Source organism: Heterocephalus glaber, unplaced genomic scaffold, assembly GCF_053883595.1.
Source record: "Heterocephalus glaber isolate CG9 unplaced genomic scaffold, H.glaber_assembly_v1.0 deba00001561, whole genome shotgun sequence".
Lineage (NCBI taxonomy): Eukaryota > Metazoa > Chordata > Mammalia > Rodentia > Bathyergidae > Heterocephalus > Heterocephalus glaber.
The window spans coordinates 14,387,845-14,413,875 of NW_028258349.1; the positions used below are offsets into that span (position 1 = coordinate 14,387,845).

Consider the following 26,031-nt stretch of genomic DNA (forward strand, 5'->3'; position numbering starts at 1 on the left):
TCACATAACTACATTTTATATAGGGAAGGTGGACATGACTGGAGAACCCAAAGAGGACAGACCCAGATGTCAGGACAGTTTTGTCCTTTTCTGAGATGGAGCTGAGGGAGAGCTCTAGGCAGGGGAGGGCCTTGCTCTGTCTTGCTCAAGACCGTGAAGAGGCTTCTGTGACATCCAAGTAGGGATGGGGGTGGCCAGGACCCGAAGAGGGGCCCAAGAGATTCTGGAAGTGTTCTGAAGGGGGCTGCTAACGAGCTGGCTGTGGAGTGGGAAGCTTGTGGAGGACGGACCTGGGGAGGTCTGGGGCCAGAACCACCGAGGTGACTGCCTGGCTTGTCCCGGGGGACATGGGGGGATTCGGCATCCTCACAAGCCCTCTGGGTGGCCCCCAAGACCCCAGGGCTGCTGACTGACTGAGGGACAGGGAAGCAGGAGGGATGGGCTATGGGGTCCCGGCGCCCAGGTGTGGATCTAGTGTTCACAGGCATCAGGATGTGCCAAGGCAGATAGGCTCAGTGTTTGGGGCCTCTGGAGCTCCAGGAGGCAGCGACAACCCAGGAGTGGGTGCAGGCGGCTCTCAGCCTGATGCTGATGGGTCCGGGAGCCTGGGCTTCTGTGGCTGGTTGGGGCCGATGTACTGGAGAGGGTCGTGGGTGGGGGCTGTGATCCGATCAGTGCCAAGGTACGGCTGAAGGGCAGGGGGCACGAGGACCGAACCATCCTGGGGACAGATAGGCCTCAGGATGCTGCCACCACCCCAGCCCTTGAGCCTCCCCTCCCAGACGACCCCTGACCCCTTACCTTTTGCTGATTGCTCTCCAGCAGGGCAATGAGGACACGGGGGATGGCGCAGGCTGTGGCGTTTACCTGGGAGGGAGGAGAGCCGGGCTTGCCAGGGCCCTGGGGGGACGCAGGATGGGGAGAGGCCAGTGGGCAGGTGGGTGGGGGCACATGGGCCTCACCGTGTGGGCAAAGCACAGCTCCCCGGCCTCGGTGTGGAACATGATGTGCAGGCGGCGGCTCTGGAAGTCGGTGCAGTTGGAAGCGCTGGTCACCTGGGGGCAGGTGGGGCTCAGTGGCTCGGCCGTGGGGGACAGGCCTCTCCTTTCTGTCCCCCAACCAGCCCAGCAGGGCTCACCTCTCCAAAGCGGCCTCGGCCGGGCATCCAGGCCTCAATGTCGAACTTGCGGTAGGCAGGAAGGCCCAGCTCCTGGGTGGGCATGTCCAGGACCCTGTGGCCGGGGACAGAAGTGCAGTGATGGTTGGCAGGTGTGCGGGGACAGGTGGAGAAGATGGTGGGAGAATGGAGGTCAAGGAAGAGCAGGCAGCCCAAACTGAGGGAAATGGCAGGCAAGAGGGAGGGGGGACAGCAATGAAGGGGCAGAGGTGAGATGGGGTGGTGAAGGCAGTACAGGTGACAGAAGGGAGGAAAGGCGCATGGAGTCTCCAGGCTGCTCCCCGTGGCCATGCTCCCTTCTGTAAGAGGCTGTGTGTAGTGGTGCATGCCTGTAATCCAGCACTTCTGGAGGTGGAGGAAGGATTGGAAGTTTGAGCCCAGCCTGGGTTTTTTTTTTTGGTGGGCAGGTGACTTTTGGAAACAAGATCTTGCTATGTAGTTTTAGCTAGCCTTGAACTCATTATGAGGATTGAGGGGGCCTGGAACGTGTGGTGAACCTCCTGCCTCAGACTCCTGAGTTATAGGCTTGCACCACCATGGCCAATGTCAGTCTAGGCATCTTAATGACATAGCAAGACCCTATCTCAAAATTAAAAATAAAAAGTGCTGGGGGTGTAGCTCAGCACAAAGGCCCTGGGTTCTATCCCCAGTACTGGAAAAAAATAACAGAACAGTACCTCCAGTGTTTTGCTGGGTCACCCAGAAAAAAAGTCCACCTTTCCTGGCCTCTTTCAAGAACTACGAGTGCCTGATGAGGTGAGTGAGGATGGGGGCTTCCTCCCTTCCCTGCTTCACTTCCCACTGGCCATGAAAGAGGCATCTCAGCTGGTGTGCAGAGGTGGCCGGGGCTGGGGACCTGCGGGAGGGCCTCACTGCAGACACGCATGGATGTTCCACCTCATCCATCCTTGTCCTTGCGCTGAACAAAGGAAGCCACAGAGGGGAGCACCTGGCCATCCTGCCCCTCCCTCAGCCCACCCTCTGGCCCAGTCCGCACCGGAAGTGTAGGCCCAGCTCCGTCAAGATCTCCACCTGCAGGGACAGGAACTCCTTCAGCAGCTGTGAGCTCTGCTCCAGCCCGGGGCCTGTCACCCCGAACATCTCCACCTGGGCGGGTGGGGCATAGCAGTTAGGAGGCCTGGCGGCCCGGGTGACCCCTCATCGCTGTCCTGACCCCACCAACCTTGGTGAAATGGTGCACCCGATAGAGCCCCCAAGGCTCCCTCCCGGTGTCGGTTTCTGCCCGGTAGCAGGTGCTGGAGCAGACCATCCTGGTGGGGGTAGGTGAGGCTGGGTCAGGGAGGACAGAGTGAATGTGTGGGGTGGGGATAGGGTTTAAAGGAACTCGGTGTCACCTGACTGGCAGGTCCCTGAAGGCCACACTGTGGTCCATGAAGTAGCCTGGAAGAAAGAGAAGGAATAGGATAGCCAGGGGAGCTGTCACTCGTAAGCCTTTGTGACATTCAGAAAAGGCATTTCCTTTGGTGTCGGCAACCCCGTGTAAGAGCAACTGCTGGACTGTCACTATGTCTCTGTGCAGTGAACAGCCCACACAACTGTGTTTTGTTTTGTAGTACTGGGGATTGAACTCAGTGCCTTCCCACTGAGCTACATCCCCAGTCCTTTTTAAATTTTTCTCTTTTTTTTTGGTACTGGGGATCAAATTCTGGTCCTTCCGCTTGTGAGGCAGGCAGCAGAACCACTGAGCTAAATCCCTGGCCCTCCTTTTAAAATTTTTATTTTGGAACAGAGTCTAAATTGCCCAGGCTAGGCTCAAACTTGCAATCCTCCTGCCTCAGCCTCCCAGAATGCCAGGATTACAGGTGTGCACCACCATGCCCAGCTGAGCTCTCCAGGGCAGGCAGCTTTGCCTGCTGTTCCCAGGAATGCTTCCTACTGTCTCCCACAATGTCCCCTGCCCCTCTGCCCCACCGCCCCACCACCCCCGGGGTGCTCACCTGCGAGCCCCACTTCTCCTGTCCCAGCTAGGTGGAGGTCTTCAAAGTGGGAGGGGTCGATGCTGTACACATGGGACGGGCTGGCATTCGGTGTCATACCACAGCCTTCCTGGGGGAAGCCGGGGGTGGGGGTACCCTTGGCTTCATGTCACAGCCCCAGCCCTCCTGGGGAGCACCTGGAGTCCCCTGGCCCAGGGCAGCCTCCCCGACAGTGCTGGGCTCACTCACAAACACAGCTCCTCGGAGCAGGTCTGGCACCGTCATGGGGGTGAAGCCCTGCAGGAGGAGTCAGTGAGGTACAGGCAGGGCCTGTCCTCCCGTCACTTGAGTTACTCCCCTCCCTCAGCAGAAGATACCAAGTGAGGCCAGGTTTCTGGTGTCTGTGTTACCAGGGCCATCCTGCTGCAGGCTCCAGTTCCTCCCCTCAGTTCATCCAGCACAAGGCAGGTAGAGGTCTGGCCACATCCTGCCCCTGCTTGAGCCTCTCATGGCTCCCTAGTGCCCTCCAGATTATGGGAGAAATGTCTGACTCCCTGACTATGACCAGTGTCCCACGAGGTCAGCCTGCTGACTCCTCATGGACACCATGCTTCCCTTACCCTAGGCAAGCAGAGAGGTGTGGTTATATGTCCAGGCTTTGGGCCAGGTCCATGTTCTGGCTGTGACCTTGAGCCCCTGGGCCCAGGCCTAGATTTCCCCTCTAAAGTGGGGAAAATAAGCACTTACTTCCTAAGATCATCATAAGAACTGAGTATCACTAATACACACAAAATCCTCCCCTCTCCTGGAGTCCTCTGAACTCAGGGTCGATGTTGCCCAGTCCACACAGCCCTCCCGGCCCAGCTGTACCCGGCCGACGAGCTTGCTGAGAGTGAAGCTGACCAGGCTGTGCTGCAGGAGGGCCCCTGCGCCACGCAGGTAATAGGAGCGGTGGCCCGACACGTGCGACAGGCGCCTGGGGACAGATGGGCAGACAGACAGGCAACTGCATATGGGCAGGGCTGGCAGAGGCAAGAGGGACTCGGGCACCTGGGGCGGAAGCCCAGCTGCCAGGCGCGGTGGGCATCAAACATTCATGCTGGGCGCGGCCCTGGCATCTGCACATCTCAGGCTGAGCCTCGCGGTGCAGGAGCGGACACCAGCTGTTACAGTGAGGGGAGGGCGGAGGGAGCTCACTTCTGCCGGATAATGTCGAGTTTCTCGCCGATTTCCACGTGGCCCCGAGGTTGGAAGGAGAAAGCTGGATGTGGGTGAAAAGCAATGGGATGAGATGGGAAGAGGGAGATGGGACAGAGATAGAAATGGAGCAGCAGAAACAGCAGGAGAGCGAGCGACAGAGAAAGGGAAAGAGAGGCAGGAAGAGAGAGGGGGAGAAGAGGGGAGGAGAGAAGGACAGAGAAAGCCAAAGCGGGCAGAAGAGGGTGGGGATGGGGAAAGGTGAAGAGAGAGCTGGAGCAGCAGAGAGACGGGAAAGGGAAGGAGGTGCTCAGAAAGGGAGCCGGAGAAGCAGACGGAAGGATGGGGAGACAGAGGCAGGGAAGGGAGAGAAGGACCACAGTGCACCACCCACAGAGCTGAGCTCTCAAAAGGCTCAGCTGCACCCCAGGCGCCAGGAGCCCCACACCCCCATCCCAGGTGTGCCTGGCCATGGGCATGGCCCACCTGGCTTCTCTCCGACCACCTGGAGCACTCGGGCTTGGCTCTCATCCCCGGCGGGCTGCAGGGACACAGAGATGGGGGTGTCACGGGGAGGAGGTGCCAAGAGGGCCCTCGTCGCCCCCCGAGATGTTCACCACGTCTGGGTGGGTCTGGTTGGGCAGCTTCAGTGCCTGCAGGTAGAACTGCTCCTCCAGCTGGTCCTCCCTGGGGTACAGGAGCACAAGCTGCTTCCGGATCTCCCGCCCACGGGTCCTCAGGGCCTTATATTGAGGGTCCTGGGGACAGCACAAAGGGGTCAGCCCAGGGTAAGGGTGGGAGCCCTTAACTGGACCTCAGTCTTCACTGGCAGAACCCCTGGGGTGGATCTCTGTTGCCTCTTCTTTTGGTCTGGCAACTTGAATTTCCTTTCCTGAACCCCGTCACGTGGCAGGTTCCTGTGGACAAGACTCAGGCCTGGCCAGCTAGAACATTCTGTTGTGTTGACTTCCATGATTGGCTCAGTGACAAGCGTGTGACCCCTGATGAACTCTTGAGAAGCAGTCTCGGGACTCTGGTGGGAGCTCTCAGAAGAACATGCTTAGTCCTGCCTATCCCTTCCACAATGGGAGAAATCTGGGCTGAGAAGGAAAGGAAACAGAACCAAACACCTGAAGCCAGCCATTTTAGTTTTGTGAGCCAAGAGGGCCTGCTTTCTGTTTTTCCCCTTACACTTGTCTGTGTTGCAATTTTTGTCATTTACAATGGAAGAATGGTGACGGATACAGAAGCTACCCTGCCCATCTCCAACCCAGGACAAGACATGAGCCCCCTGTGGTACCTGCTGCACTTGACTGTGGTCCTGGTTCACCTGGCAGAAGAGAGATGGGGAGGGTAAGGATTAGGTTGATAAACCTGCAGGGTGTGGTGAAAGGTCAAACAGGGCAGCGGATCTGGATCTCCTGCCCAGTCAGTGTCCCTCCACCACTCGGTTCCTCAGTCTCCCTGCTGAAGTAACTAGGAGGGCAAGGCGATGGAGCAGTAATCACACCAGCAGCAGAGTACGGTGTGCCGCCTCCACGAAGGACTGGGGTGAGGACACGGTCTCCTGCATCATGGCCCACTCTGCAGCCGTGGGGGCCCATTGGCAGATAAGCAAATGAGTCTGGAGAGGGAAGGTCTGAGTGACTGAGGCCAGCTGCCAAAGACCCATGATGTTCAGAACCTCCATGACCCTGAGCTGCTGAGCAAACCGGGCGGATGTGGGCCTGACCGCCAAGCACCTACCAGCTGTGTGCCTTGGGCAAATCTCTCCCCTTCTCTGGGCCTCAGTGTCCCCATCTGGGTGGTAGGATGATCCTCCACCCCGATGCAGCTTCCCTGAGTAACAGTGCTCTCTGAAGGTAGGCCAGCAGTTCTGCCATTTTTACGGGCTGCTGGCCTGGATGCGCACTCTGCAGGTCTCGGGCAGCTGGGCCTGAAAGTGGCAGGGGCCTCTGAGGAGTGGCGGAAAGCAACCCACATGCCTGGGCTCAGGTCCACCTCTCTCACTTCCTGGCTGTAGGATGTAAGGCCTCAGTTTCCCCAAGTGTAAAACTAGACTTGTCTGTTCCTGCATCACCATGTTGTGTGGACTGGGAGTCTGGAAAGCACAGCTTATGGTGCCTCGTGCACAGCGACTGCTATATGAACATCTGGAAGTTTGTTTTTTTTTGGGGGGGGAAGTGCAGGAGATGGAAGCCTGGGAGCACTGAGCTAGGGTGCTAGGCTGATCCTCAGCCTTTTTTATTTATTTTGAGACAGGGTCTCGCTAAGTTGCCCAGGTTGGGCTAGGATTTGTGATCCTCTGGCCTCAGCTTCCTCAGGAGATGTGCACCATCTGGTATGCCAGGTTGGATTTTTGGGGGGTTATTTTCTTTTGTTTGTTTATCTTTTGCCTTTTATTTTAGGGCTGGGTTTTTTATTTTTATACTTTTTTTTTATTAGTACATATTTGTCATACACATATTGACCACATTTATTGTAGGATTTTTTTGATTGAGACAGGGTGTCGCTATGTAGTTCAGGCAGGCCTTGAACTCACTATGTAGCTCAGGCTAACCTCAAACTCAGGGCAATCCTCCTGCCTCAGCCTCCCAAGTACTGGGATTATACATGTACACCATCATGCCTGGGTTGGCTGGACTTATTTTATTTTAGTACCGGGGATTGAACTCAGGACCTTGAGCTTGTGAGGCAGGCACAATGCCACTGAGCTAAATTGCCAGTCCTTGACTAGATTTTTTTTGGTACCGGGGATCAAACTCGGGACCTTGTGCTTGCGAGGCAGGCGCCAGAACCACTGAGCTAAATCCCCGGCCCTTGGCTAGATTTTTTTTTTTTTTTAAGTAACTGCTTTTATACCCTCTGTAATATATATTGCTGGGTTGTCTAACCCAGGATCCCTTCTTTCTTCTTCCCTGTAACATCTGACTCCATTTACCTTCCCTGCAGTTCAGGGACGTGAGCCCAGCCTGAGGCTAACCAGCCCTAAGCCACAGCAGGGACTCCATCCCTCTTACTGGTGACGGGCGTGGGTGGGCATCTGGGCCCATGAAACACAAGGAGATTCCCCTTGGGGAACAGTGTTCTTGCTCTTGGAAAAAGCACAGAGCCCAAGCAGTCCCTGCTCTCTGCCTATGGCAGAGTTATGGAAGGGGCTGCTGCCCTATGGCAGCCATCTTGGAATCAAGACGGGAAACTCAGGTCAGATCAATGTAGTGAAGTTGCCAGCCCAGAGAGGGGAGACAACATGGCTGCAGATGCAGGCAACAGCTGCTAACTAATCAACCCTAGGGACGCTGGGGACCCTCGGCAGCCAGAATGTGAGGCAATGACTGTCCCTGCAGTTCAAGTGCCTTTCCTGTTGCCGGTGGCCAGCGGTGCCCCCACCGCTGCCCCCGCCTGCTCAGGACACTTGCTCACCAGCAGGGCCCTCACTGCTTCTGCCACAGTGCTCTTCTCGGTCTCCAGGTTCTGGATCTGCTCCCGAAGCTGCCTCAGCTCCTGCCACGTGGAGATCTGTGGGCAGAGAGGAGGGAAAGATGCTTCTCGCTGCTGGAGCCTCACCCCTGGGCCACCTGGCCCTGCAGGTGCTGTAGTGGAGACCCCTCATGGGCCCCTACAAGCCACTCTCCCCTCCTCCCTCAGGACAAGAACTCCCCAATGCTGAGGTAGGCATGTCACACTTCCCAGCTGCCTTTGCAGCGCTTGTGCTGTTGTGACCAAGTGTGGCCAACAGACATGAGTGGAAGGGGTAAGTGTGACTCTTGGGTCACCCCCTTAAAGATAAGCCACCATCCTAGACTTTTCCTCACTCCCCTTGGACTAGATGAAGGGCCCTGAAGAGAGCTGAACCTCACAGAAGTGTTTTTCAGCCTTTGGGCCGTGACCCAACACAGGCACTGTGGACTGAATGCCCGTGTCCACCCCTTCCTATATTCAAATCCCCACCCCACGGGAAGGCATTAGGGGGTGTAGCTTTAGGCGATCCCAGGCCACAAGGCTACATCTCTGATGAATAGATTGATGCACTTATTAAGGAGACCACAGTGAACTCTTCCTCTTCCACCACGTGAGACATAGTGAGAACACGGCCATCTATGAACCAGAGGCAAAACCTGCATGTGCCTTGACCTTGGACTTCCCAACCTCCCAAGTGATGGGAAATAAATTTCTGTTGCTTAGAAGCTGCCCAGTTGATAGTTTTCTGTTACAGCAGCCCAAACAGACAGGGAGTTATAACATCAATTTAGGATTTCTAAACCGGGCATGGTAGCACACACCTGTAATCCCAGCACTCAGGAGCCTGAGGCAGAAGGATCACTGTAAGTTCGAAGCCAGCCTGGGCTGCATAGTGAGTTGAAGGCCAGCATGAACTATATAGCGAGACCTTGTCTCAAAAAACTAACAAGCAAAAACCAAAAAGCATTAAAAATGTTTTAAAAATGAAAGAGAGGCCCAGGGATTTAGCTCAGTGGTTTCGCCACCTTACAAGTGCAAGGACCTGAGTTCTAGCCCTGGTACCAAAAAAAAAAAAAAAAAATAATAATAATAATAAAAAAATAATAAAATAAAATAAAAATGAAAGAGAATATAATTAAGAAAAATAAGACTGCATCACTCATGGTAAGAACATGAAACTTTGGTTTCAATTGTGGGTGTGTGTCCTGGGCCAGGACTTGAAATGCTTCCTTATTCTTGGCCACAATGACTGAAAACCCTACTAAAGATTGTGACATTAAATTACCTATGTGTTTACCAAACAGAATATGCTACCGCTAGGCTTTTGTAAATGCTGACCCCCTTCCCTTGGGATACTCCTCTCCCCTCTTCTGGCTCTCACTCAACCCATAGATCTTTGCCTAATGCCACCCACGTCCTCCAAGAAGCCGCCTCAAGTTGTCTTGTACCTTACCTTCATAGTACTTATCAGAGTTTGAGTACATAGTTACAACTGTATGTGAAATATTTCTCATTTACTAGACAGTGAACTTGGCTCATCTTGCTTATGGTAGAGCATAGTGGAGTACTTCAGATTGTGGGTTCTGGCGCCAAACAGCAGGGATTTAAATCTCCTCTGCCACTTACCAGCTTTTCTCTGAGCCTTAGTTTCCCCTTTGATAGAGCGAGGGGGAAATAATGGCACTTAATTCACAGGGTTGTTGCAAAAATTAATTGAGGCCAAAGTATAAAAAGCAGTTAGAACAGGCTGGCTGGAGGGATCCAAGAGTGAACGGGGAAGACTTGGTGACCCTATTACATTTGTTCACCATAGAGATATGATGACCCCAAACTTTGTGTGGTAGCACATGCCCGTAATCCCAGCACTCTGGGAGCTTGAGTCAGGAAGATCACAAACTCAAGCCCAGCCTGGGCAACATGGTGAGACCCAGCCTGGGCAACTTGGTAAGACCGTATCTCAAGAAAGAATAAGTATAAATAAACAGACTGGGGATGTAGCTCAGGGTGAAGGCCCTGGATTCAACTCCCTAGTGTAGGGAAAAAAAAGAAATAAGATGACCCCAGTTCTAGTTTCCTCATATGTGGTGTTATGTAAATGCTAGTGATTTTTATCGTCTTTACTCATCGCCTGTTCTCACCCCGTGGAACACTGGAACACAGTAGATGTCCCTTAAGTATTTGCTCAGCAGAACCATTCATTCGTTAAACCCTATTTAACTGCTTGCTTCCTGCGGCACTGGTACAGAACTCTACCTCTCTGAAAGCAAGACCACTGCCTGACACTTCCCCGCCTGATTAATACCCCGTTCCTTACTTTGTGTGTGCGTGCGTGCGTGTGTGTGTGTGTGTGTGTGTGTGTGTGTGTGTGTGTGGCCTTAGGGTAAGCATGCCATGAGGCTGGAGCCCAGAGAGCATTGGTACTATATATAGTAGGTCCCTAGAGCACACTAGGTATTCAGCGCGCATTACGCGATAGACGTAAAATAACAGAATAATAGAAGGCATCCTTCGCACATTGTAGATCCCTAGCCCTCAGCGGACAATTGACACAAAGGCGGATGCTATGCTCAAGACACTGGCCAACGTTGGAAGGAACTAAAATCCTGCAAATAGTCTCCCTCCCCCAAACAGAGTTGAGGTTTCGAACCCACCGCTGCGAAGCCAGCAGCCGCGCAAGAGCACTCACAATCTTAGGCAGATCTGCGGGTCGCAGCCCCCCCTTGCGGAGCTCCAAGGCGCGCGCGACCTCTTCTGGGCATGCGCACAGTAGCTTCATGTCCAGGTGAGGGAGTGCACTGTAGCCTTCGCGCGCGTGCTCGTACAGGAGGTTCCGGCCTCGTTTCTCTGTAGCAAAATTTCTCCCTGGACTCTGGTCGTAGACGCATTCTCCCCGGGGCCAAAGCCCCCGACGAGCCAGCAAAGGCCACAAGCGCCGCGCCACGGACGCAGCCATTTGGATCGGAAACGAGGAGGCAAGAGCCCTTTGTCCCGCCTACTCCGCATTTAAACCAATTGCAAAGCAGCCAATGTGCTGAGGTAAACCAATCAGACTCTGGAAGATATTGCAGTCGCAGGGCCTCAGAAACAGTTCACTGAGGAAAGTTGCCTGTGATAGACTCTGTCTTTGGCCAATCGTCGTGTGTGTCCTATCCTTTTTGTAACTTCCTAGCAGAACCAGCCAATCTCTCCCCGGGTAATCCCCGGAAGGTGGTGGAGTCAAGATTCGGCGTGGCTTCAGACCCTGCTAGGGTCATTGAGGTCAGTGGAAGCATCTGGTCCTTCAAATCTCCCCGGTTCTCCCCCTAGTTCACCCTTTTCTCCTATATGCAGGCGGGATCAGTGCGTCCCCAGAGCCTGGTTAGAGCTAGGCTATGCGGAGGGACTTTCTGTTAATAGCATAAGGGGTCATGATTAGACCTCTAAAAGAACTTCCTTAGGAATTTCGGCCCTCGGCGACTATAGCCACTTTTTTCTCCTCCTTTCTGAGTCTCTTATCCCTAACACAGGGACGCACCAAGAGACGGGATGTCCTGGTCTGGCCTTCTCCGTGGTCTCAACACGTCCCTAAGTCGTGGTAAGTGGGGAGGTAGCTGGATGAGAGTTATCCCGTCTGGGACGCAGCAGTCGTGGAATCATGGACTTTAAATCAGAGGTGGTTCCCCGGTGGCTTTTGGCAGAACTCGGGCTGCTAGACAACAGGTGAAAAGTAGCTTCATTGAAGGTAATTGTGCCTGAAGCAGTTTGGTGTTGATTACAGTCATGCCCTGCATAACGAGGTTGAGGACCGAATCTATGAGGGTTGTTGCATGAGGTGATACTGCCTGGTGACGCCCTGCCAGTCCTAGTGTATATGAGTGCAACCTATGATGACTGCACAAGAAATCTGCTAACATTACACTTCTCAGAGCATGTTGCATGATACAGCGTCGCATGACCATTCATTCAGCAGGTATTTATTGATTACTTCCCATGGGTAAGACAGCCTAGCAAGGTATTGTAGTCATTTATTCAACTGATGCTTTTCCAGAGCCTAGAATGTGCCAGACACTGAAGTAGCTTTATTTATGTTCTTTCTTTTCTGTACTGGAGGTTGAACCAAGGTCTCAACACTGAACTACATTGCTAGCCTTTTTATTTTTTTTAATTTTGAGACTGTCTCACTAGGTCACTGAGTTGCCCAGGTTTGGTTCAAACTTGAGATCCTCCTGCCTCAACCTCCCAGAGTGCTGGGATTACAGGTGTGTGGCACTGTACCTGGCTCATACTTTCCTGAGACATCAAATGCTTCTCATGGGCCATTGCCTGTGGGAGGTATTTCATTTAACTGTGTGCTCTGAAAACCTTTCTTAAGCACTCTGTCACTCAGCAAAGATCACAAGGGTGGGCAAGTTAGGCCTGCTCCCTGCTTCAGTAATCAGGGCTCACTGGACATGTAAAATATTTCATGGTAGTCTCACATGGCACCAAGGAGGGAGACGAAACCATGGTGCCCAGGATGTAGGTGAGGAAAATGAGGCACAGATGCCAAGAGTCTCGTTCAGGGGCATGGTACTAGGCAGTCACTTCTAGGAATGGCTCAGCTTCTTTGAGAATTTGGCCATCGCTGGGGGTGGTGGTGCACACCTGGAATCCCAGCACTCAGGAGGCTGGGGGAGGAGCTCATGAGTTTGAAGCCATAATGAGTTCAAGGCTGGCTTGATCTACATAGTAAGACCTTGTCTCAAAAAACAAAGAGGGGGAAAAGAATTTGGCTGTCACTCTAGACAAAAGGAGACATGGAAGTGGACAGTAGAGCCTGGGTATGGAAGGGAGTGTAAGGTTGGGGAGCTGGCAGGACGTCTGAACAGCAGTGAGAGGAGTAGGAGATGGATAGATAGATGATACTGTAACTTCAGAGCCCAAGATCATGCTTAGGGCCCAGTGTCCTCAGTCCCTGCTGTGTCCCTATCACTGTGGCTTAGACACCGTGGGTGCTCAATGAATGTAGCCAAGAACCCAGTTGTCTTTGTATCTTCACGCAGCTACATGCAGTCTGTGAACAAATCCCATTGGTCTGCCTTGAAAATAAATCTCCCTCCCCTTCTCCTACTGCACCTTCCTTTCCTCATACTACAGTCTTTAGCCACCGTGGTATCCTCTCTGTTGGTGTTTTTGGGGCCCCATCGAGAGCAAGAGACCAGTGGGGAGCTAAGATCGAGGAATCACAGGGGCAGACTGGGTGAAGAACTTTATCCTTTCTCCTGAGATGGAGCCACAGGGAGCTCTGAGCAGGGAAGGGGCCCAATCTGCACCTGGTGTTCAGGCTCCCTCTGGCTGTGTGTTTGGGAGCCAGAGCTGGGAGCTCAGGAGGAGGAGGGTGCCATAGTCCAGCAGGAGACAAGGATGGAGCAGCCTAAGGTGGGCTAGCAGGGGAGGGAGAAGGCGGGGGCTTCTGAGCTGTACCAAACTGAACTGACAGGATGTCCTCATGGGCTGAATGTGGGCTTGAGAGGAGGGGTGACCAGGAGTCCCCCCACAGGGCTGCTGCAGGGGTGACATGAATGCGTGTATGATGTGGTTGCTCTGCTCATTTTTGTTATTTCCAAACCGCATTCAAATTAGTACCTTCTTAGAAGAATACATTCAGTTAATTTATGTAAAAGACTTAAAACAGAACCTGACACATGATGGTTAATAAACATTAGTTAGCAGTTATTACTATTATGCAAAAATACCCCCGGATGTAAACAAATGGGTCCTTTAAAGTGCTTGGATGCATGCCTAGAACACCAAAATTGAGTTGCAAATGCTGTTATCTATGTGGTGGGATAATAACCACCTTCCACCCTCCTGGTTGTCTCTCTCAAGGCCTGGCCCTGGTTCCCCGGCTCTGGGCCACCCGCTCCATGGCTACCCTGAACCAGATGCACCGCCTGGGACCCCCCAAGAAGCAGCCCCTGCGTCTGGGCCCCACGGAAGGCAGGCCACAGCTGAAGGGTGTGGTCCTGCGCACATTCACCCGAAAGCCCAAGAAGCCCAATTCAGCCAACCGCAAGTGCTGCCACGTGAGGCTCAGCACCGGCCGAGAAGCTATCTGCTTCATCCCTGGTGAGGGCCACACCCTGCAAGAGCACCATGTGGTCCTCGTGAAGGGTGGCCGCACCCAAGACCTGCCCGGTGTCAAGCTCAAAGTTGTGCGGGGCAAGTATGACTGTGGCCACGTGCAGAAGAAGAAGAAATGACCAGTGGGCACAGTGGCCCTGGCTCCCTGCAGAAAAAGAACCTTCCTGTCTGGGCTCTGGCAGGTCCTGAGAAACCAGCCCTTCCTACTCCAGAGGCAACAAACCTGAACCTGCCTCTTCCATCAGGACCCCCACTAGCTCATTGGGGTTCTGGGTGTGGATTAGAAAAAGGTTCCCGCTGTTAATACTTTGAGGTCAGTGTTCAGTGCTGGCTTGAGCAGCCTCTTCTGCTGGGACAAAACACTGCAATAAACACACAGATCCCCATGATTGCCATGTGACTCCCTGGTGCAGTATCTGCCCTCCGTGTGGTTGTGGCATTGCCACCCTCTCTTGGCCTGTTTTCTCTCCCAGAAAGTGGCTGTGTTTGGTGAAGATGAGGTTACACAGTGTGCACAGTGCCTGTGTGGGCTGCTCAGCTTTAAGCTCTGGAGCCTGCTGGGCAGCACTGACCGCCTTGCTGTGCTGCTGCCCCCGAGTGTGGTCATCTGGGAAATGGCAGCAGTTGGTAATTATAGAAGGCACGTTGCAAGGGTTAAATGGGGTGCTTCAAGCTGAGAGCTGTTCTTTGATATTATCTGACACAGTTGGATTCAAGTGCTGGCTGCACCCCTAACTGCCTTGTGAGCTGGCTATAGTAGTTCCCTGCTCAGGGCCTCCATTTCCTCCCTTGAAAGTGGCACTGAGGGTAATTCTGTTTTGTTTTGTTTTGAGACAGGGTCTCACTATGTAGTCCAGGCTCGCAGCAATCCTCCTGCCTCAGCCTCCCAAGTGCTGGGATTACAGGCATGCACCACTATACCTGGCCACTGAGGATAATTCTGACCATCAGAATTGTGTGATCACAAGATTTGGCCATGTTTGCTTTTATTTTTATTTTGGTACGGGAGATCGAACTCAGGTCCTTGCACTCGCACAGCAGGCGAAACCATTGAGCTAAATCCCTGGCCCCCGTGTTTGCTTTTAAACTGGAGGCTGTGCTTCTGTCATTGGGCTCTGGAGCCCAACTCTGGCCTGTTCCCCATCTCTGCTTACTCGCCCAGTGACTTGGGGCAGGGCATTTAAATGCTGATCCTACTCTGGGCATGGTGGCTCATGCCAGTAATGCTAGCACTTGAGGCTGAGGTGAGAGGATCGGGAGTTCAAGGCCTTCTTGGACTACATAGTGAGACCCTGTCTCAAAAAACAAAAGCAAACAAAGCTGGCTGTGCCTGGACCACATGGTATTGAACACACCTGCCTGAGAACAGTGAGGACCTCATCTGCTGGGCGCATCATAGGCGTCCCTGGTTCTGCAAACTCTCAGGGACAGAGGCACTTGGCAAGCACCCTCCTGAGGTTCTCGTGATTATAAGCACTAGAGGCACAAAGTGCAGAGTAAAGACAAGAAATACAAATCACCTCATACTTAACACCAATTTTACTGAGCCAGTTGGTTGGCTGGGGCCTGCTGGGCAGCACTTGGACTCAGGGGCAGGGTGCTTTTCCACATGCTGGGCCTTGTGCCAGGTCCCCATACAGGAAGGCACTCGTGAGGGGGAAGGAGGGTGTCATCCAGCAGGAGGTGAGGGTGGGGACTGGCCTTGGAGAATTCTGATGGCAGATAGGTGGCTCAAAGGGGCGGGCTGGACAGTGCCCAGAGATGGCTGGTTATAGGGCCCCACAGCTGAATCCCAGAGACCCCAAAACAACAGGGTTTCCTTTGAGGCCCCTGTGGGTCTTAAGGACAGATGGCCCAAATGAACTCTGGCTTCTGCCAGTGACTCACTTCAAAAACATGGACAAGAGTCACCATTCCCTGATCAGCAGCTTCCCCCTCTCCATCGTAAGGCTGTTTTGACCTTTGTTTCTTGATTCAGTTAACCTTTGTTTCTTAACTCAGGTGTCTACCTGTGAAGGAACAGCTTGCAGGCACACAAACCAACTTAATGTCCCCAGTCTGTGACATCCCTACCTGGGGAGCTCAGCGAGCCACGAAGTGTCTGTTGGGGTCTCTGGTTTGTCATACAGCACGAAGGTCACCATGCAGGTGCCATGGGACTCTGGATATCTGGGTATCCTCAGGCTCAGGGCTGCAAAGCCACTTTTGATTTTGATGACATCTAGCATATGGCAGTGTGTCCCGGAAGGTGTGGTCATGCTGGCCAGCTAAGAGAGCCGGATCCTGACCCTCACGCTGGAATGGGTCACCAGGGCGCCATAGTGCCCCACCCAGGAACGCGTGTCTCTCCCATACTGCTCAAAAGACACATAGCGGATGCCCTTGCCAAAGTTGGTGAATACGTGGGAGACCTACAGGGAAAGGAGAGAAGTGAGTGCCGTGGGCTCCTCTTCAGCTTCTGCAGACTCACTGCGCGGGCACACAGTAGGCATCAGGCCCTGTGCTGAGTGCATGGGCACAGCAGTGAGGTCGGCAGCAGGAAGCCCCTGCCCTGTGATGACCTGTTAAGGGGCAGACACTGAATGTAGGTGGTGGGGGTAGAGGGCATCCTGCTAGGAGAGTGATGGACATATGAGTGAAGCAAGTGAGGGCCTCCCCAAGGTGACATCTGAGTGGACATCTGAAGGAGAGGGAGCCATGTGGGGCTGTGGAGGAAGAGTGTTCCAGACGGAACAGCCGTGTAAAGGCCCTGAGGGGGGAGCATGCCTGCAGCAGAGTGAGGGGAGATCTAGGAGACCAGCTCAGGAAAGTAATGGGCAGATCACGTGGGGTCTTGTGGGCTACAGGAAGACTCAGACTTTGTTTCTGGAATTTTAAAATTGAGACAAAATTCATGAAACATAAATATCATCTTAAAGTATACAATCCAGTGATTATTAGTATATTGTTATGCAATTATCACCACTATCTAATTCTGGAACAACCCCAGAAAAAAACTGTATCCATCAGCCATTACTTCCAGTTCTCTCCTCTCAGCCCCTGGCAACCACTAATCTACTCTATGTCTCCTGGCTTTGCCTGTTGTGGACATTTCATATCCTCTCTCACTTAGTGTAACATTTTCATAGTTCATCTCTGTGTGGTATAGATCAGTGCTCCCCAGCCCCTTAGTTCCTTTGGGGGCTTGACTTTTGCTGAGATGTAGCCAAGGGAGGGTGACAAGCAGAGAAGTGCTGTGATGACTCAGATTTTAGTGGGATCCTCTGGATGCTTCGTTCTGGGGTCGTAGGGGAAGAGGGCAGGAGTGAAACCAAGAGGCTACCTAGAAGGTAACTTTGATATTTGATGATTGTGACACCACAGGCTTAGGGGTCAGCCAGGGCTTGAGTCAGGCCCTGCATGCCTTAAATGTGACTGTGCCAGTCACCTGCTCTGTGCCTCAGTTTCTAGGATGGAGATAGGGCAAAAAATTTGGTTCATCACTCCACTACAACTCCATTAGCAGTTTTCTGCACTCACAGCTGGTGCTCAATAAATACTGAACATGTAGGTTGTTGTGCTAAGGAAGTGAATTAATCTGTGAACTTCTTGGAACAGCCCTGGGAGGTGGTGTAGAAAGTGCTCAATAATTGTTAGCTATGACTACAGGTACCCAGCACCAATGACCGCTGAGCACCACGGCACAGCAGGGTGACAGATTGGGTTTGTGTGCCTCAAAGCAGGTCAGAGTGAGTGGGAAAGCAGTCCGGACCCACCTGTCGGCAGGTCCTCTCAGTCCACTGAAGGACCGGGTTGGGTGACGCGGAGAACTTCACCACTTCGTTTTCGTACACATCCAAGAGGCGGACCCGAAGGCGGTAGATGCAGCCGCAGTTCTCTCGGGCGCCCCACCTGCCAGGTGACAGTGAGCCTAGATGTCCCCACCACCCCGCCAGTTCTCTGGGTTGGGAGGAGGGAGGTGGAGGCCCTCCAGGACCTGGATGAAAGTCTTACACCTCTGCACCACATCTGGTGGCTTCTGAGCCCTTCTGGGGTAGGAACTTTCTCCTTGGGGGTGGAGCCAGAGCTTGGAGGAGGAGCCTAAATGCCCCGGGGTGGGGCCAAAGCGAGGAGAAGCCTGAGAGGCTTTGATTGGCTAGATTAAGGGGCAGGGCTGTGACGACGGTGAGAAGCCTGGTGATCTGGAGTAGGAAGAGACTGGGAAGAGTCTGAATGCTTTGGAGAAGATCTTGCCAGCTCTGGAAGGGGAGCGCTCGCTGAAGTACGGCTCCTGGACTCTGAAGCCAGCCAGCGCCCCACCTCCACTGTGTCTCCTCTGAGCCCAGTTCTCAGGGCATAGTGCTCCTCACCCTTCAGAAGGCTTGGACATCCACAGGCCTTTAGAGTCAGCAGTGAGTTGGGGTGATAGGGGCATCAAGCCTGTTGGTGAGTCCAGGTTCCCCGGGAAGAGAGTGGGAGAGTGTGGGGCGGGGGCTCTGGGCTCACCAGGCCCCGTTCCTCCCGGCTCTGTAACTGTGAACCTCACTTCCTCTCTCCCGGCCTCACTTCGAAAGGTGCTTGTACCACTGACCCGGGGGGGCTGCCGCACCCTGCCACCACCGCCCTTGGGGGCAGGCTGCCACTCTTTACTCACCAGTCAGCCACGCAGATCTCAAGCTGGGCGCTGTCCAACAGCTCCTGCCACAGCCCCTCCGTCACCAGGTCCACAAGCTGTCTCTTGAAGCACCATCTGGGAGGGGAAGAGCAGGGGCTGGGACACAGTCCTGGCATTCAAGTCAGGCAGAAACCACCTCCTCCAGGAAGCCTTCCCTGATCACCATGCCTAAAGCAGCTGCTCAGGGTTTGCTGGACAGTGTGGAAGATGCATGATGGGTCTCGCATCCCTCCTCCCCCTCGCAGACCCCTCCCCATTCTCTGCCCAGCTCTGGGCTCTAGGAGGCTGACCTATCTACTAGCCTGACCCTAATGTTTGTGGGGACCAGGATGTGAGTGACAATGAAGGCCACATACTAAACACTGGAGCAGAGAGTTCTGGGCCTCTTAAGGTTGCATGGCCTGTATGGCTGGGTCTCTTGTACCCTAGGGAGGAAAGAATAAAATCTAAATATTAATCCTTCTAGGGTTAAGTTCCCTCCCAAGGGACTGCTGTGTCACTCAAAGAAAGGGCATAACCCACAGTGCTGTCTCCTCACAGCCTCTGCTTTCAGGTCCCATAGCTGTTCTTCCCCTCATCATCTGTAGGCCTGTGGGTGACATGTGCCTCCTCCACTGTAACTAGACCTGCGACTTCCTACAATGACAAAGGTGCAAACACCATTCCATGGGGAATTGGTAGATTCTTTAGTAGACAGTGCTGGGAAAACAGGCTCAGTATATGGCAGGGGATTGGATCCTTACATAACAGCACATTCAAAGATAGATTAAATACCTAAACCGGGCATGGTGATACATGCCTGTAATCCCAGCACTCTCAGGGGGTGAGGCAGGAGGATTGCAAGTTTGTGCCCAGCTTGGGCAACTTAGTCACTTAGTGAGGCCCTATCTCAAAATAAAAAATAATATAAAGGGCTGGGGATGTAGCTCAGTGTGAGAGCCCTGGGTTCAGTACCAGAAAAAAAAATGACCCTAAATGTGAAGATATGAGGTTACTAGAAAACAGTATATAAGGGACTATTGCTAGGAGCTAGGGGTGGGGAAGGAGTTTTTAAAACAAAATTTCAAGAATACAGTTTTGTTTGTTTCTGTTTTTAATGCTGGGGATTGAACCCAGGGCCTCATGCATCCTAGGCAAGCACTGTATTACTGGGCTACAGGCCCAAGACCAACAATACAAATTTTAGAGAAGAGAGAGAAATTTTTGATCATACGGAAGCAAAAGATTTCTGCCAACAAAAAACCACTATGGACACAGTTAATACAGATAGCAAGTAGGAGATGATTTCTACCATTCCCAGGATGTACATACATTCCCATATATCATCCAAGGGACATCTGGATGATACAAGGAATTCGTTTAAGTCAACAAGAAACATATATCAGTCCTAACAGAAAATATGAACAGGTAATTTACAAAAGACGGAATCAAAAAAGCTAACCAGGCCAGGTGTGGTGGTGCACGCCTGTAATCCCAGCACTCGGGAGGCTGAGGCAGGAGGATCACTGAGTTTGAGGCCAGCCTGGGCTATATAGTGAGTTCAGGGTCAGCCTGAACTACAAAGGGAGACCCTGCCTCAAAAAAACAAAACAAAACAAAAAGCTAACAAGAAGCACACAAAGAGATGCTTATACTCATTACAGAAAAATGAAAATTAAAACAATAGGGAGATATCACTCCTGCTCCCCAGTGTACGCCAACTACTAGAAAGTTGGATAATGCCACATGAGAATGGTTGCCCATGGAAGGAAGGGACAAGGAGAATGAGTAGGTAGTATGAAGTTCAAAGATAATCAATTAGCACCGGGTGTGGTGGTACATGCCTGTAATACCAGGGCTCCGAGGCTGAGGAAAGAGGATCATTGCAAGTTCAGGGCCAGCCAGGGCTACATAGTGAGTTCAAGGCCAGCTTGAACTGCTTAGTGAGACCCTGTCTCAAAACACACACACACACACACACACACACACACACACACACACACACAGTTAAATGTTTTGTTTTTGGGTCCTGGAGCTAGAACCCACTGAACTACATGCCTGGCCCTTATTTTTTATTTTGAGACAGGGTCTCTCTAAATTACTAGTAGGCTGAGCTCCAACTTGCAATCTTTCTGCCTCAGCTTTCCCGAGTTCTGGGATTACAGGTGTGCACCACAATGCCCAGCTCGGTTTGGGTGTCTTCACAGCAGTTGTCATAATCAAGAGTTCTGGAGCCAGATTACCGGGGTCTATTTCCCAACTCTACCATTTACTGGATATTAGTTACTTTCTGTACTTCAATTTCCTTATATAAAATGGGGACAAGAACAGAACCTGGGTTTTGGGGTGGTTGTTAGAATTGAGTTACACATAAAGCGTCTAGCATAGAGTAACCCAATGGAAATGCTTGTTGTGTTGTTACTTTACTGCTTGTTTTTTTTTTTTGTACCGGAGATCGAACTCAGGACCTTGAGCTTGCAAGGCAGGTGGCAGAACCGCTGAATTAAATACCACCCCCCCCCCCCGCTTGTTTTTTTGAGACAGAGTCTTGGTACGTGGCTAAGGTCCCTAGGCTGGGCTCCATCTTGTGATCCTCCTGCCTCAGCTTCCTAGAACACTGGTATTACAGGCATGCTCCACTATGCCCGGCTACTGCTTGTGTTTAATAGCTACTCTCACCCTACATCTAAAATGCAAAGGAAGGAAGGAGAGGTTGTTAACCTTTCTGATCTTTTCTCTTGTATCTCTAGCAGCTACAACAGTGCCTAGAACCTGAGTACCCCGGCAGACCCACCCCAAACTGCTGCTTGCTGAATGCAAGAAGGCAGGAATGTGAGGAGAGGGTGAGGCAGTTGAAGGTAGGGTGGGGTCGTGGCAGGGTCCCCTCCTCCCTCTTTGGCCTGTGCCCCAGGCACCGGGGACCACTCACTCGAAAGAAGTCACGAAGCAGGTCTGGGAAGGAGCCCCAGGCACCAGGGTTATGTTTTTCTCCACCGCCCAGCCGTTGCCGCCGTGCTCCACCTCCCAGCCTCTGAAACCCTCTGTAAGAACACAAAGGGGATGACACCAGCAGACACTGCCCATTCGCGGCTCCTCCCAACCCCCCAAACACCTCCCCCACCCCCTCGCTGCTTCTACTTAGACCTCGGACCCTAGCATTCTGCCTTAGAGTCACTCAGCCCGCCCATCCATTCAACCTTTTCCCCTGCTTGGTCTCCTTTTCGCTTCTCAAATTCCTGGCGTCCCCCGGGGCTTCACTTCCTGCTTTGCCCCGCCCACTCAGTTTACCTCCCACTTTTGTGAGGCCTTAGTCTACTACGCAACCTCCCTCCGTCAGCATCCAATCAGCTTCACCCCAGCCTGCTTTAGGTACTTCCTCTTAAGCCACGCCCTCAGAGTGCCCTTCCCAGTTTCACGTGTTATCTTCGCCCCTAGCTCCTTTAGTTGTCTCCCATTGGTTACATCTCTCAGGTTCTGCCCACAGCCTGCCATGGCCCTGCCCATCCTTATCACGCCCACTCTTTCCACCGCCCCGGGGCCCACTTTCCTAGGGTTCCGTCAGAAGTCTCGGCCCCGCTCCGCCCTAGGCCCCGCCCCCGGCACGCACGCTCTCCGCAGGAGTTGAAGATGAGGTTTCGGCGGAGCGGCGCGCGCAGAGAGAAGCGCGCCAGGGCGCAGAGCGGGAGTTCCTCCTCGTCCTCGCTGTTGGGCGGGCAGCGCTGAGCCAAGGCATAGAGTGCGCGGCCCTCGGCGCTACGGTCGCGGGCCAGCTGCAGCAACCACACGGTGGGCCCGTCTACCACTTCGCGCCAGGTGCGGCATACCGCTCGGCAGCGGGTCACTAACGTGCACGGCGGCACGTAGCTCAGCACCCGCACGAGCAGCTCGAGGGGCAGCTCGTCCAGGGCCATGGGCGGGTCCACGGGCCGCCCCCGCCGCGAGGGCCTGGCGCCCATCGCCGCCGCCTGCGGGTCGAGAGGGGTCGGTGGGTCAGCGCATCCAGGCCCTACCCTCTTGTCTCCCGAATGCCCTCATCAGCTCCCTGAGGAACCGGGGCTGCCACGGCAGGAAGCCAGACTGGATTCCCGCTGTCGGGGGGCGGGGTGTGTGTGTGTGTGAGCAACAATCAGGAGAGGTCTTCTGGTTTTCTTCCTCGGACAAAAGACCCTGGCTGGAGCTAGGCGTGGTGGCTTAGGCCTGGGAAGCTGAGGCAGAAGGATGGAAAATTCAAGCCCAGCTGAGACTGTCTCAGAAATAAAAGGACCCCTGTGTGGCCTGACCCCATCAGGAGCGCTAACCACAGCTCCCACGTGGCTGAACACTTTACATGACCATAAGCACCCTGATCCAGGAGGGAAGACCATTTCCACCCCAGTCTGTTCCAGTTCCAAGGGCCTCTGGCATTCATGACCTGTCTTTAGCAAAATCTTTTTCCTCAGCTTTTTTCCCCCTGGAACATTCTTACCGTCTTTCTCTAACCAGAACCAGGCTCTATTTATGCTCATTCAAAAGAGTAGGTGTCCTTACCCCTTGGAGCTGTTCTAGATCATCCTTCCTCCACCCTCCCAGTCACTCAGCTACAGATCTCACGTCACCAGGGGTCAGTCACTGGCCACCTCGTGGGTCATCTGCTGACCCAGGTGTGCTCCTCTCTCCGCTCTCATTAATCTGTCTCGATTCACTCCTCACAGGATGCTCCTAGCAGCACCCTGGTGATTCCCGTACCCAGGCGGAAGATCCCCCAGCCTCTCAGTTCCCTGACCTCTTCTACAGTGACCTTGTCCTCAGAGTCACAGTAGGCCTTGCTTCAATGACAGCAGCCTCTTCAGGACTCATTTTACACAGTTACTCTCCATTCATTACCCCTGCTCTATCTCACTCCCTCCAGTGTCCCAGAGGCCCACAGTCCTTCCAGTGCCTGTGATTCCCTCCTCTGCACTGCCCCTCTCTGCTGCTGCTCTCTTTTCTTCCTCATGCAGTTTAAATTCCATAAGCATTAAAACATTCTTTGTAGGCTGGGGATTTAGCTCAGTGGTGCCATCTGCCTCAAAAGTGCAAGGTCCTGAGTTCAATCCCCAGTACCCAAAACCAAACAAAAACATTCTTTGCAAGCCAGGGTATGTTGGTGCATGCCTGTAATACCAGCTCTCTGGAGGCTGAGGCAGGAGGATCGATCTCTGTGAGTTCGAGGCAAGGCTTGCGCTACACAGTCCTGGGCCAGCCTGAACTACAAATGGAGACCTTGCCTCAATAAAACAAAACAAAACAAAAAAACATTCTTTGCATACACCCTTGCCCCCTTGACTTCCTCCGAAAACACACTGGTTAAATCCAGCCCTGCACACACACGCGTGCACACACACCCACACACCCCGTGCCTGTACCCACACACTCTGAGGTGGCTGGAGATCAGCACAACTCCTGGGCCCCTCTCACCTAAAGTCTGTGAATGTGAACGTGAGCTGGTTCCTAATGCTGCCTGGCAATCAGATTACATTTCTCTTTCCCCCATCTCTCCCTTAGACAACTGTTTCACACCTCCCCACTCTTCTCTGTTTTGTTTCATTTTTTTGGTACTGGGGATCGAACTTGGGACCTTATGCTTGCGAAGCAGGCAGCAGAACCACTGAGCTAAATCCCTGTCCCATTCCCGCTCTTCTCTGTCCTGCCCTTCTCCCCTCTCACCTTTTCACTCTCCCCTACCTTCTTTCCTTTTCTTTCTTTCTGCACTGGAGATTGAACTCAGGGCCTTTACACTAAACTACACCCCAGCTCCTCCCCACCTAATTTTAAGACAGGGTCTTACTAATCCCTAAATTGCCCAGGGTGGCTTTGAATTTGCAATCTTCTTGCCTCAGCCTCCCAGAGTGCTGGGATCACAGGTGTGCATCACCTTCCCTGACTTGTTTCCCTTTCCTTTCATCTCTTAAGCTCTTATCAACTTCTAACACATAACTTCGAACTTCTAACAAATAACTGTGACTTATTTATCTTTATTGGCTGTCTCACCAACTACACAGTAATCACTATAAGTGCAGAAATTGTTTCTTTTGCACCCTGCGAACCCCAGTGCCTAGGACAGTGCCTGACACATCATAAACATTCAGTAAGGAGATGTCAAATAAGCAAATGACTGAAGCATCATGGGAGAAGCCCAGTGTGGCGGCTGGGGTGTGGTTCTGTGGTAGAGCACTTTCCTGGCAGTTGTGAGGCTCTCAGTTCCATCCTCAGCACCGAAAAAACAAAACAAAATCCCCATTTCACAGATGGGAAAACTGATGTTATACAGATGCATGATGAGGTGACACAGACACCTTTATTGAACAGAAGCTCAGGGGCCAGACCAAGGCCTGGAAAGACACTCATGTCACAACCTTGTCCTCGGAGGCATGGAGCAGCCTTGTGAGGAGAGAACAGCACTGGGCCCACCCTGCCTGCCTGTGGCCACTCCCCCGGATGCTTCTCTTACTGGTATGACCAGGAGCAAGTCACTTGTGTCGTTAGTGTCTCCTTGCTTCAGTTTCCCCTTCTAAATATGGCCGTGTTAATGCTGCCTACTTTATAGGGACGACGTGGTTAATATTTGTAAGACACTTAGGAAAAGTGCTTGGGGTTCATAAGGAAGAGTGCTAATTATCTAATATTGTCGGTGGCTATTATTGTTATTACACATGGAAAAAAGTGACAGGCAACTATGTAGCTGTGATATTTTCGTGTGGTGACATTTACTGGCCCTTAGGGAGGCACCGTGCTGTGCATCTAAGCTGGATCAGCTCTCAAACCCCATGATCTTGTTTAATAGGTGACTCACTCCTTCTAGGTTGCCCCAGTTTAAGAGGCTCCTGTGTGGTAATGCTTGGTATGCATCTGCCTGGGAGTGTGCCCTTCTCCATAGCTGGGATTATCCTCAAGTGGACCGATCAAGGTTTTTTTTTGGTACCCGAGATCGAACTCAGGTCCTTGTGCTTGTGGGGCAGTCAGTGGAACCACTGAGCTAAATCCTTGGCCCCAGTCAAGGTTTTGTTAAAAAAAAATTAAGAAGAAAGAAGGAAGATGTTTCTCTCAGGTAAGTGGCCTGTGGATATAGCAAAAATCCTGACCCTGCCTTTACTCCTGCCACAGAAAGACAGAAGCTGGGAAGACCTGCTGCTCTCAGACTAAACTGCTTTTCTCCGGGTGGCTGTTAGCTGCACTGATAATTACCTACGACTTAAAAGCAAGTCCACTGGTTTGCCTGGCAGGGATGTGAGAGCCCCCAGAGTTTAGTCCCCTGGTCTGCTCTTCTCAGGAGTGTGCTGTCACTGGTGATCAAGGGGCATCTGGGGCTGGGGTGGCTAGTGAGGGCAGCCAAACTTCACCAAGGAGCAAGAAGCATGGCTCAGGCCAGGTGCAGTGGTGCACACCTGTAATCCCAGCACTCGGGAGGCTGAGGCAGGAGGATCACTGTGAGTTCAAGGCCAGCCTGGAGGACATAGTGAGACCCTGTCCCAAAAACCTAAATAAATAAATAAGTGGATGGAAAA

At 52.8% G+C, this 26,031-nt stretch overlaps 3 protein-coding genes across 13 annotated transcripts in view; 1 reads left to right on the top strand and 2 right to left on the bottom strand.

The window, feature by feature from the left end:
• Positions 1-16,134, bottom strand: Sars2 (seryl-tRNA synthetase 2, mitochondrial). Of its 6 annotated transcripts, none has more exons than XR_015443083.1 (17): positions 10,460-10,726; positions 7,735-7,830; positions 5,612-5,641; positions 4,929-5,069; positions 4,798-4,852; positions 4,312-4,375; positions 3,985-4,090; positions 3,364-3,411; positions 3,136-3,244; positions 2,533-2,578; positions 2,361-2,448; positions 2,175-2,284; positions 1,855-2,033; positions 1,139-1,232; positions 963-1,055; positions 802-867; positions 1-721 (listed from the first exon to the last, which is right to left on the bottom strand). XR_015443083.1 is itself a non-coding variant. In XM_087191147.1 (17 exons), the coding sequence occupies exons 3-17, from the start codon at positions 6,109-6,111 to the stop codon at positions 578-580; spliced, it is 1,248 nt and encodes a 415-aa protein (XP_087047273.1). In that variant the 5' UTR covers positions 6,112-6,247; positions 7,735-7,830; positions 15,949-16,134; the 3' UTR covers positions 1-577. The 6 variants fall into 6 exon arrangements, 5 of the variants coding, with proteins under 5 accessions (XP_087047273.1, XP_021095326.2, XP_087047271.1 ...); XM_087191147.1 differs by lacking the exons at positions 1,855-2,033; positions 10,460-10,726 and adding exons at positions 6,058-6,247; positions 15,949-16,134; XM_021239667.2 differs by lacking the exon at positions 1,855-2,033 and adding an exon at positions 6,058-6,247 and having other exon boundaries at positions 10,425-10,605.
• Positions 10,925-14,264, top strand: Mrps12 (mitochondrial ribosomal protein S12). Of its 2 annotated transcripts, XM_004859085.4 has the most exons (3): positions 10,925-11,031; positions 11,280-11,347; positions 13,621-14,264. In XM_004859085.4, the coding sequence occupies exons 2-3, from the start codon at positions 11,299-11,301 to the stop codon at positions 13,992-13,994; spliced, it is 423 nt and encodes a 140-aa protein (XP_004859142.1). In that variant the 5' UTR covers positions 10,925-11,031; positions 11,280-11,298; the 3' UTR covers positions 13,995-14,264. The 2 variants fall into 2 exon arrangements, with proteins under 2 accessions (XP_004859142.1, XP_087047280.1); XM_087191154.1 differs by lacking the exon at positions 10,925-11,031 and having other exon boundaries at positions 11,099-11,347.
• Fbxo17 (F-box protein 17) overlaps positions 15,397-26,031 on the bottom strand; it is an 18,432-nt gene continuing 7,797 nt past the window's right edge. The window contains exons 3-7 of one of the 5 annotated variants that reach the window (XM_087191151.1): positions 22,116-22,473; positions 21,438-21,549; positions 18,509-18,604; positions 17,631-17,766; positions 15,397-16,286 (exon numbers count right to left, since the gene is read on the bottom strand). In XM_087191151.1, the coding sequence (XP_087047277.1) occupies positions 16,143-16,286; positions 17,631-17,766; positions 18,509-18,604; positions 21,438-21,549; positions 22,116-22,464 (837 nt within the window). In that variant the 5' untranslated portion in view covers positions 22,465-22,473 and the 3' untranslated portion in view covers positions 15,397-16,142. The other 4 variants (XM_087191148.1, XM_087191150.1, XR_015443084.1 and 1 more) reach the window with 4 other exon arrangements.

What these genes read in the sequence shown, in the direction of transcription:
- Mrps12 (XM_004859085.4), top strand. Translation starts at nt 11,299, where the DNA reads ATGTCCTGGTCTGGCCTTCTCCGTGGTCTCAACACGTCCCTAAGTCGT. An exon ending in CAACACGTCCCTAAGTCGTG is followed by an intron (nt 11,348 to 13,620) that starts GTAAGTGGGGAG and finishes GTCTCTCTCAAG; the next exon opens with GCCTGGCCCTGGTTCCCCGG.
- Sars2 (XM_004859087.4), bottom strand. Translation starts at nt 10,726, where the DNA reads ATGGCTGCGTCCGTGGCGCGGCGCTTGTGGCCTTTGCTGGCTCGTCGG. An exon ending in ACCAGACCCACCCAGACGTG is followed by an intron (nt 4,853 to 4,928) that starts GTGAACATCTCG and finishes GTGTCCCTGCAG; the next exon opens with CCCGCCGGGGATGAGAGCCA. An exon ending in TTCAGGGACCTGCCAGTCAG is followed by an intron (nt 2,449 to 2,532) that starts GTGACACCGAGT and finishes TACCCCCACCAG; the next exon opens with GATGGTCTGCTCCAGCACCT.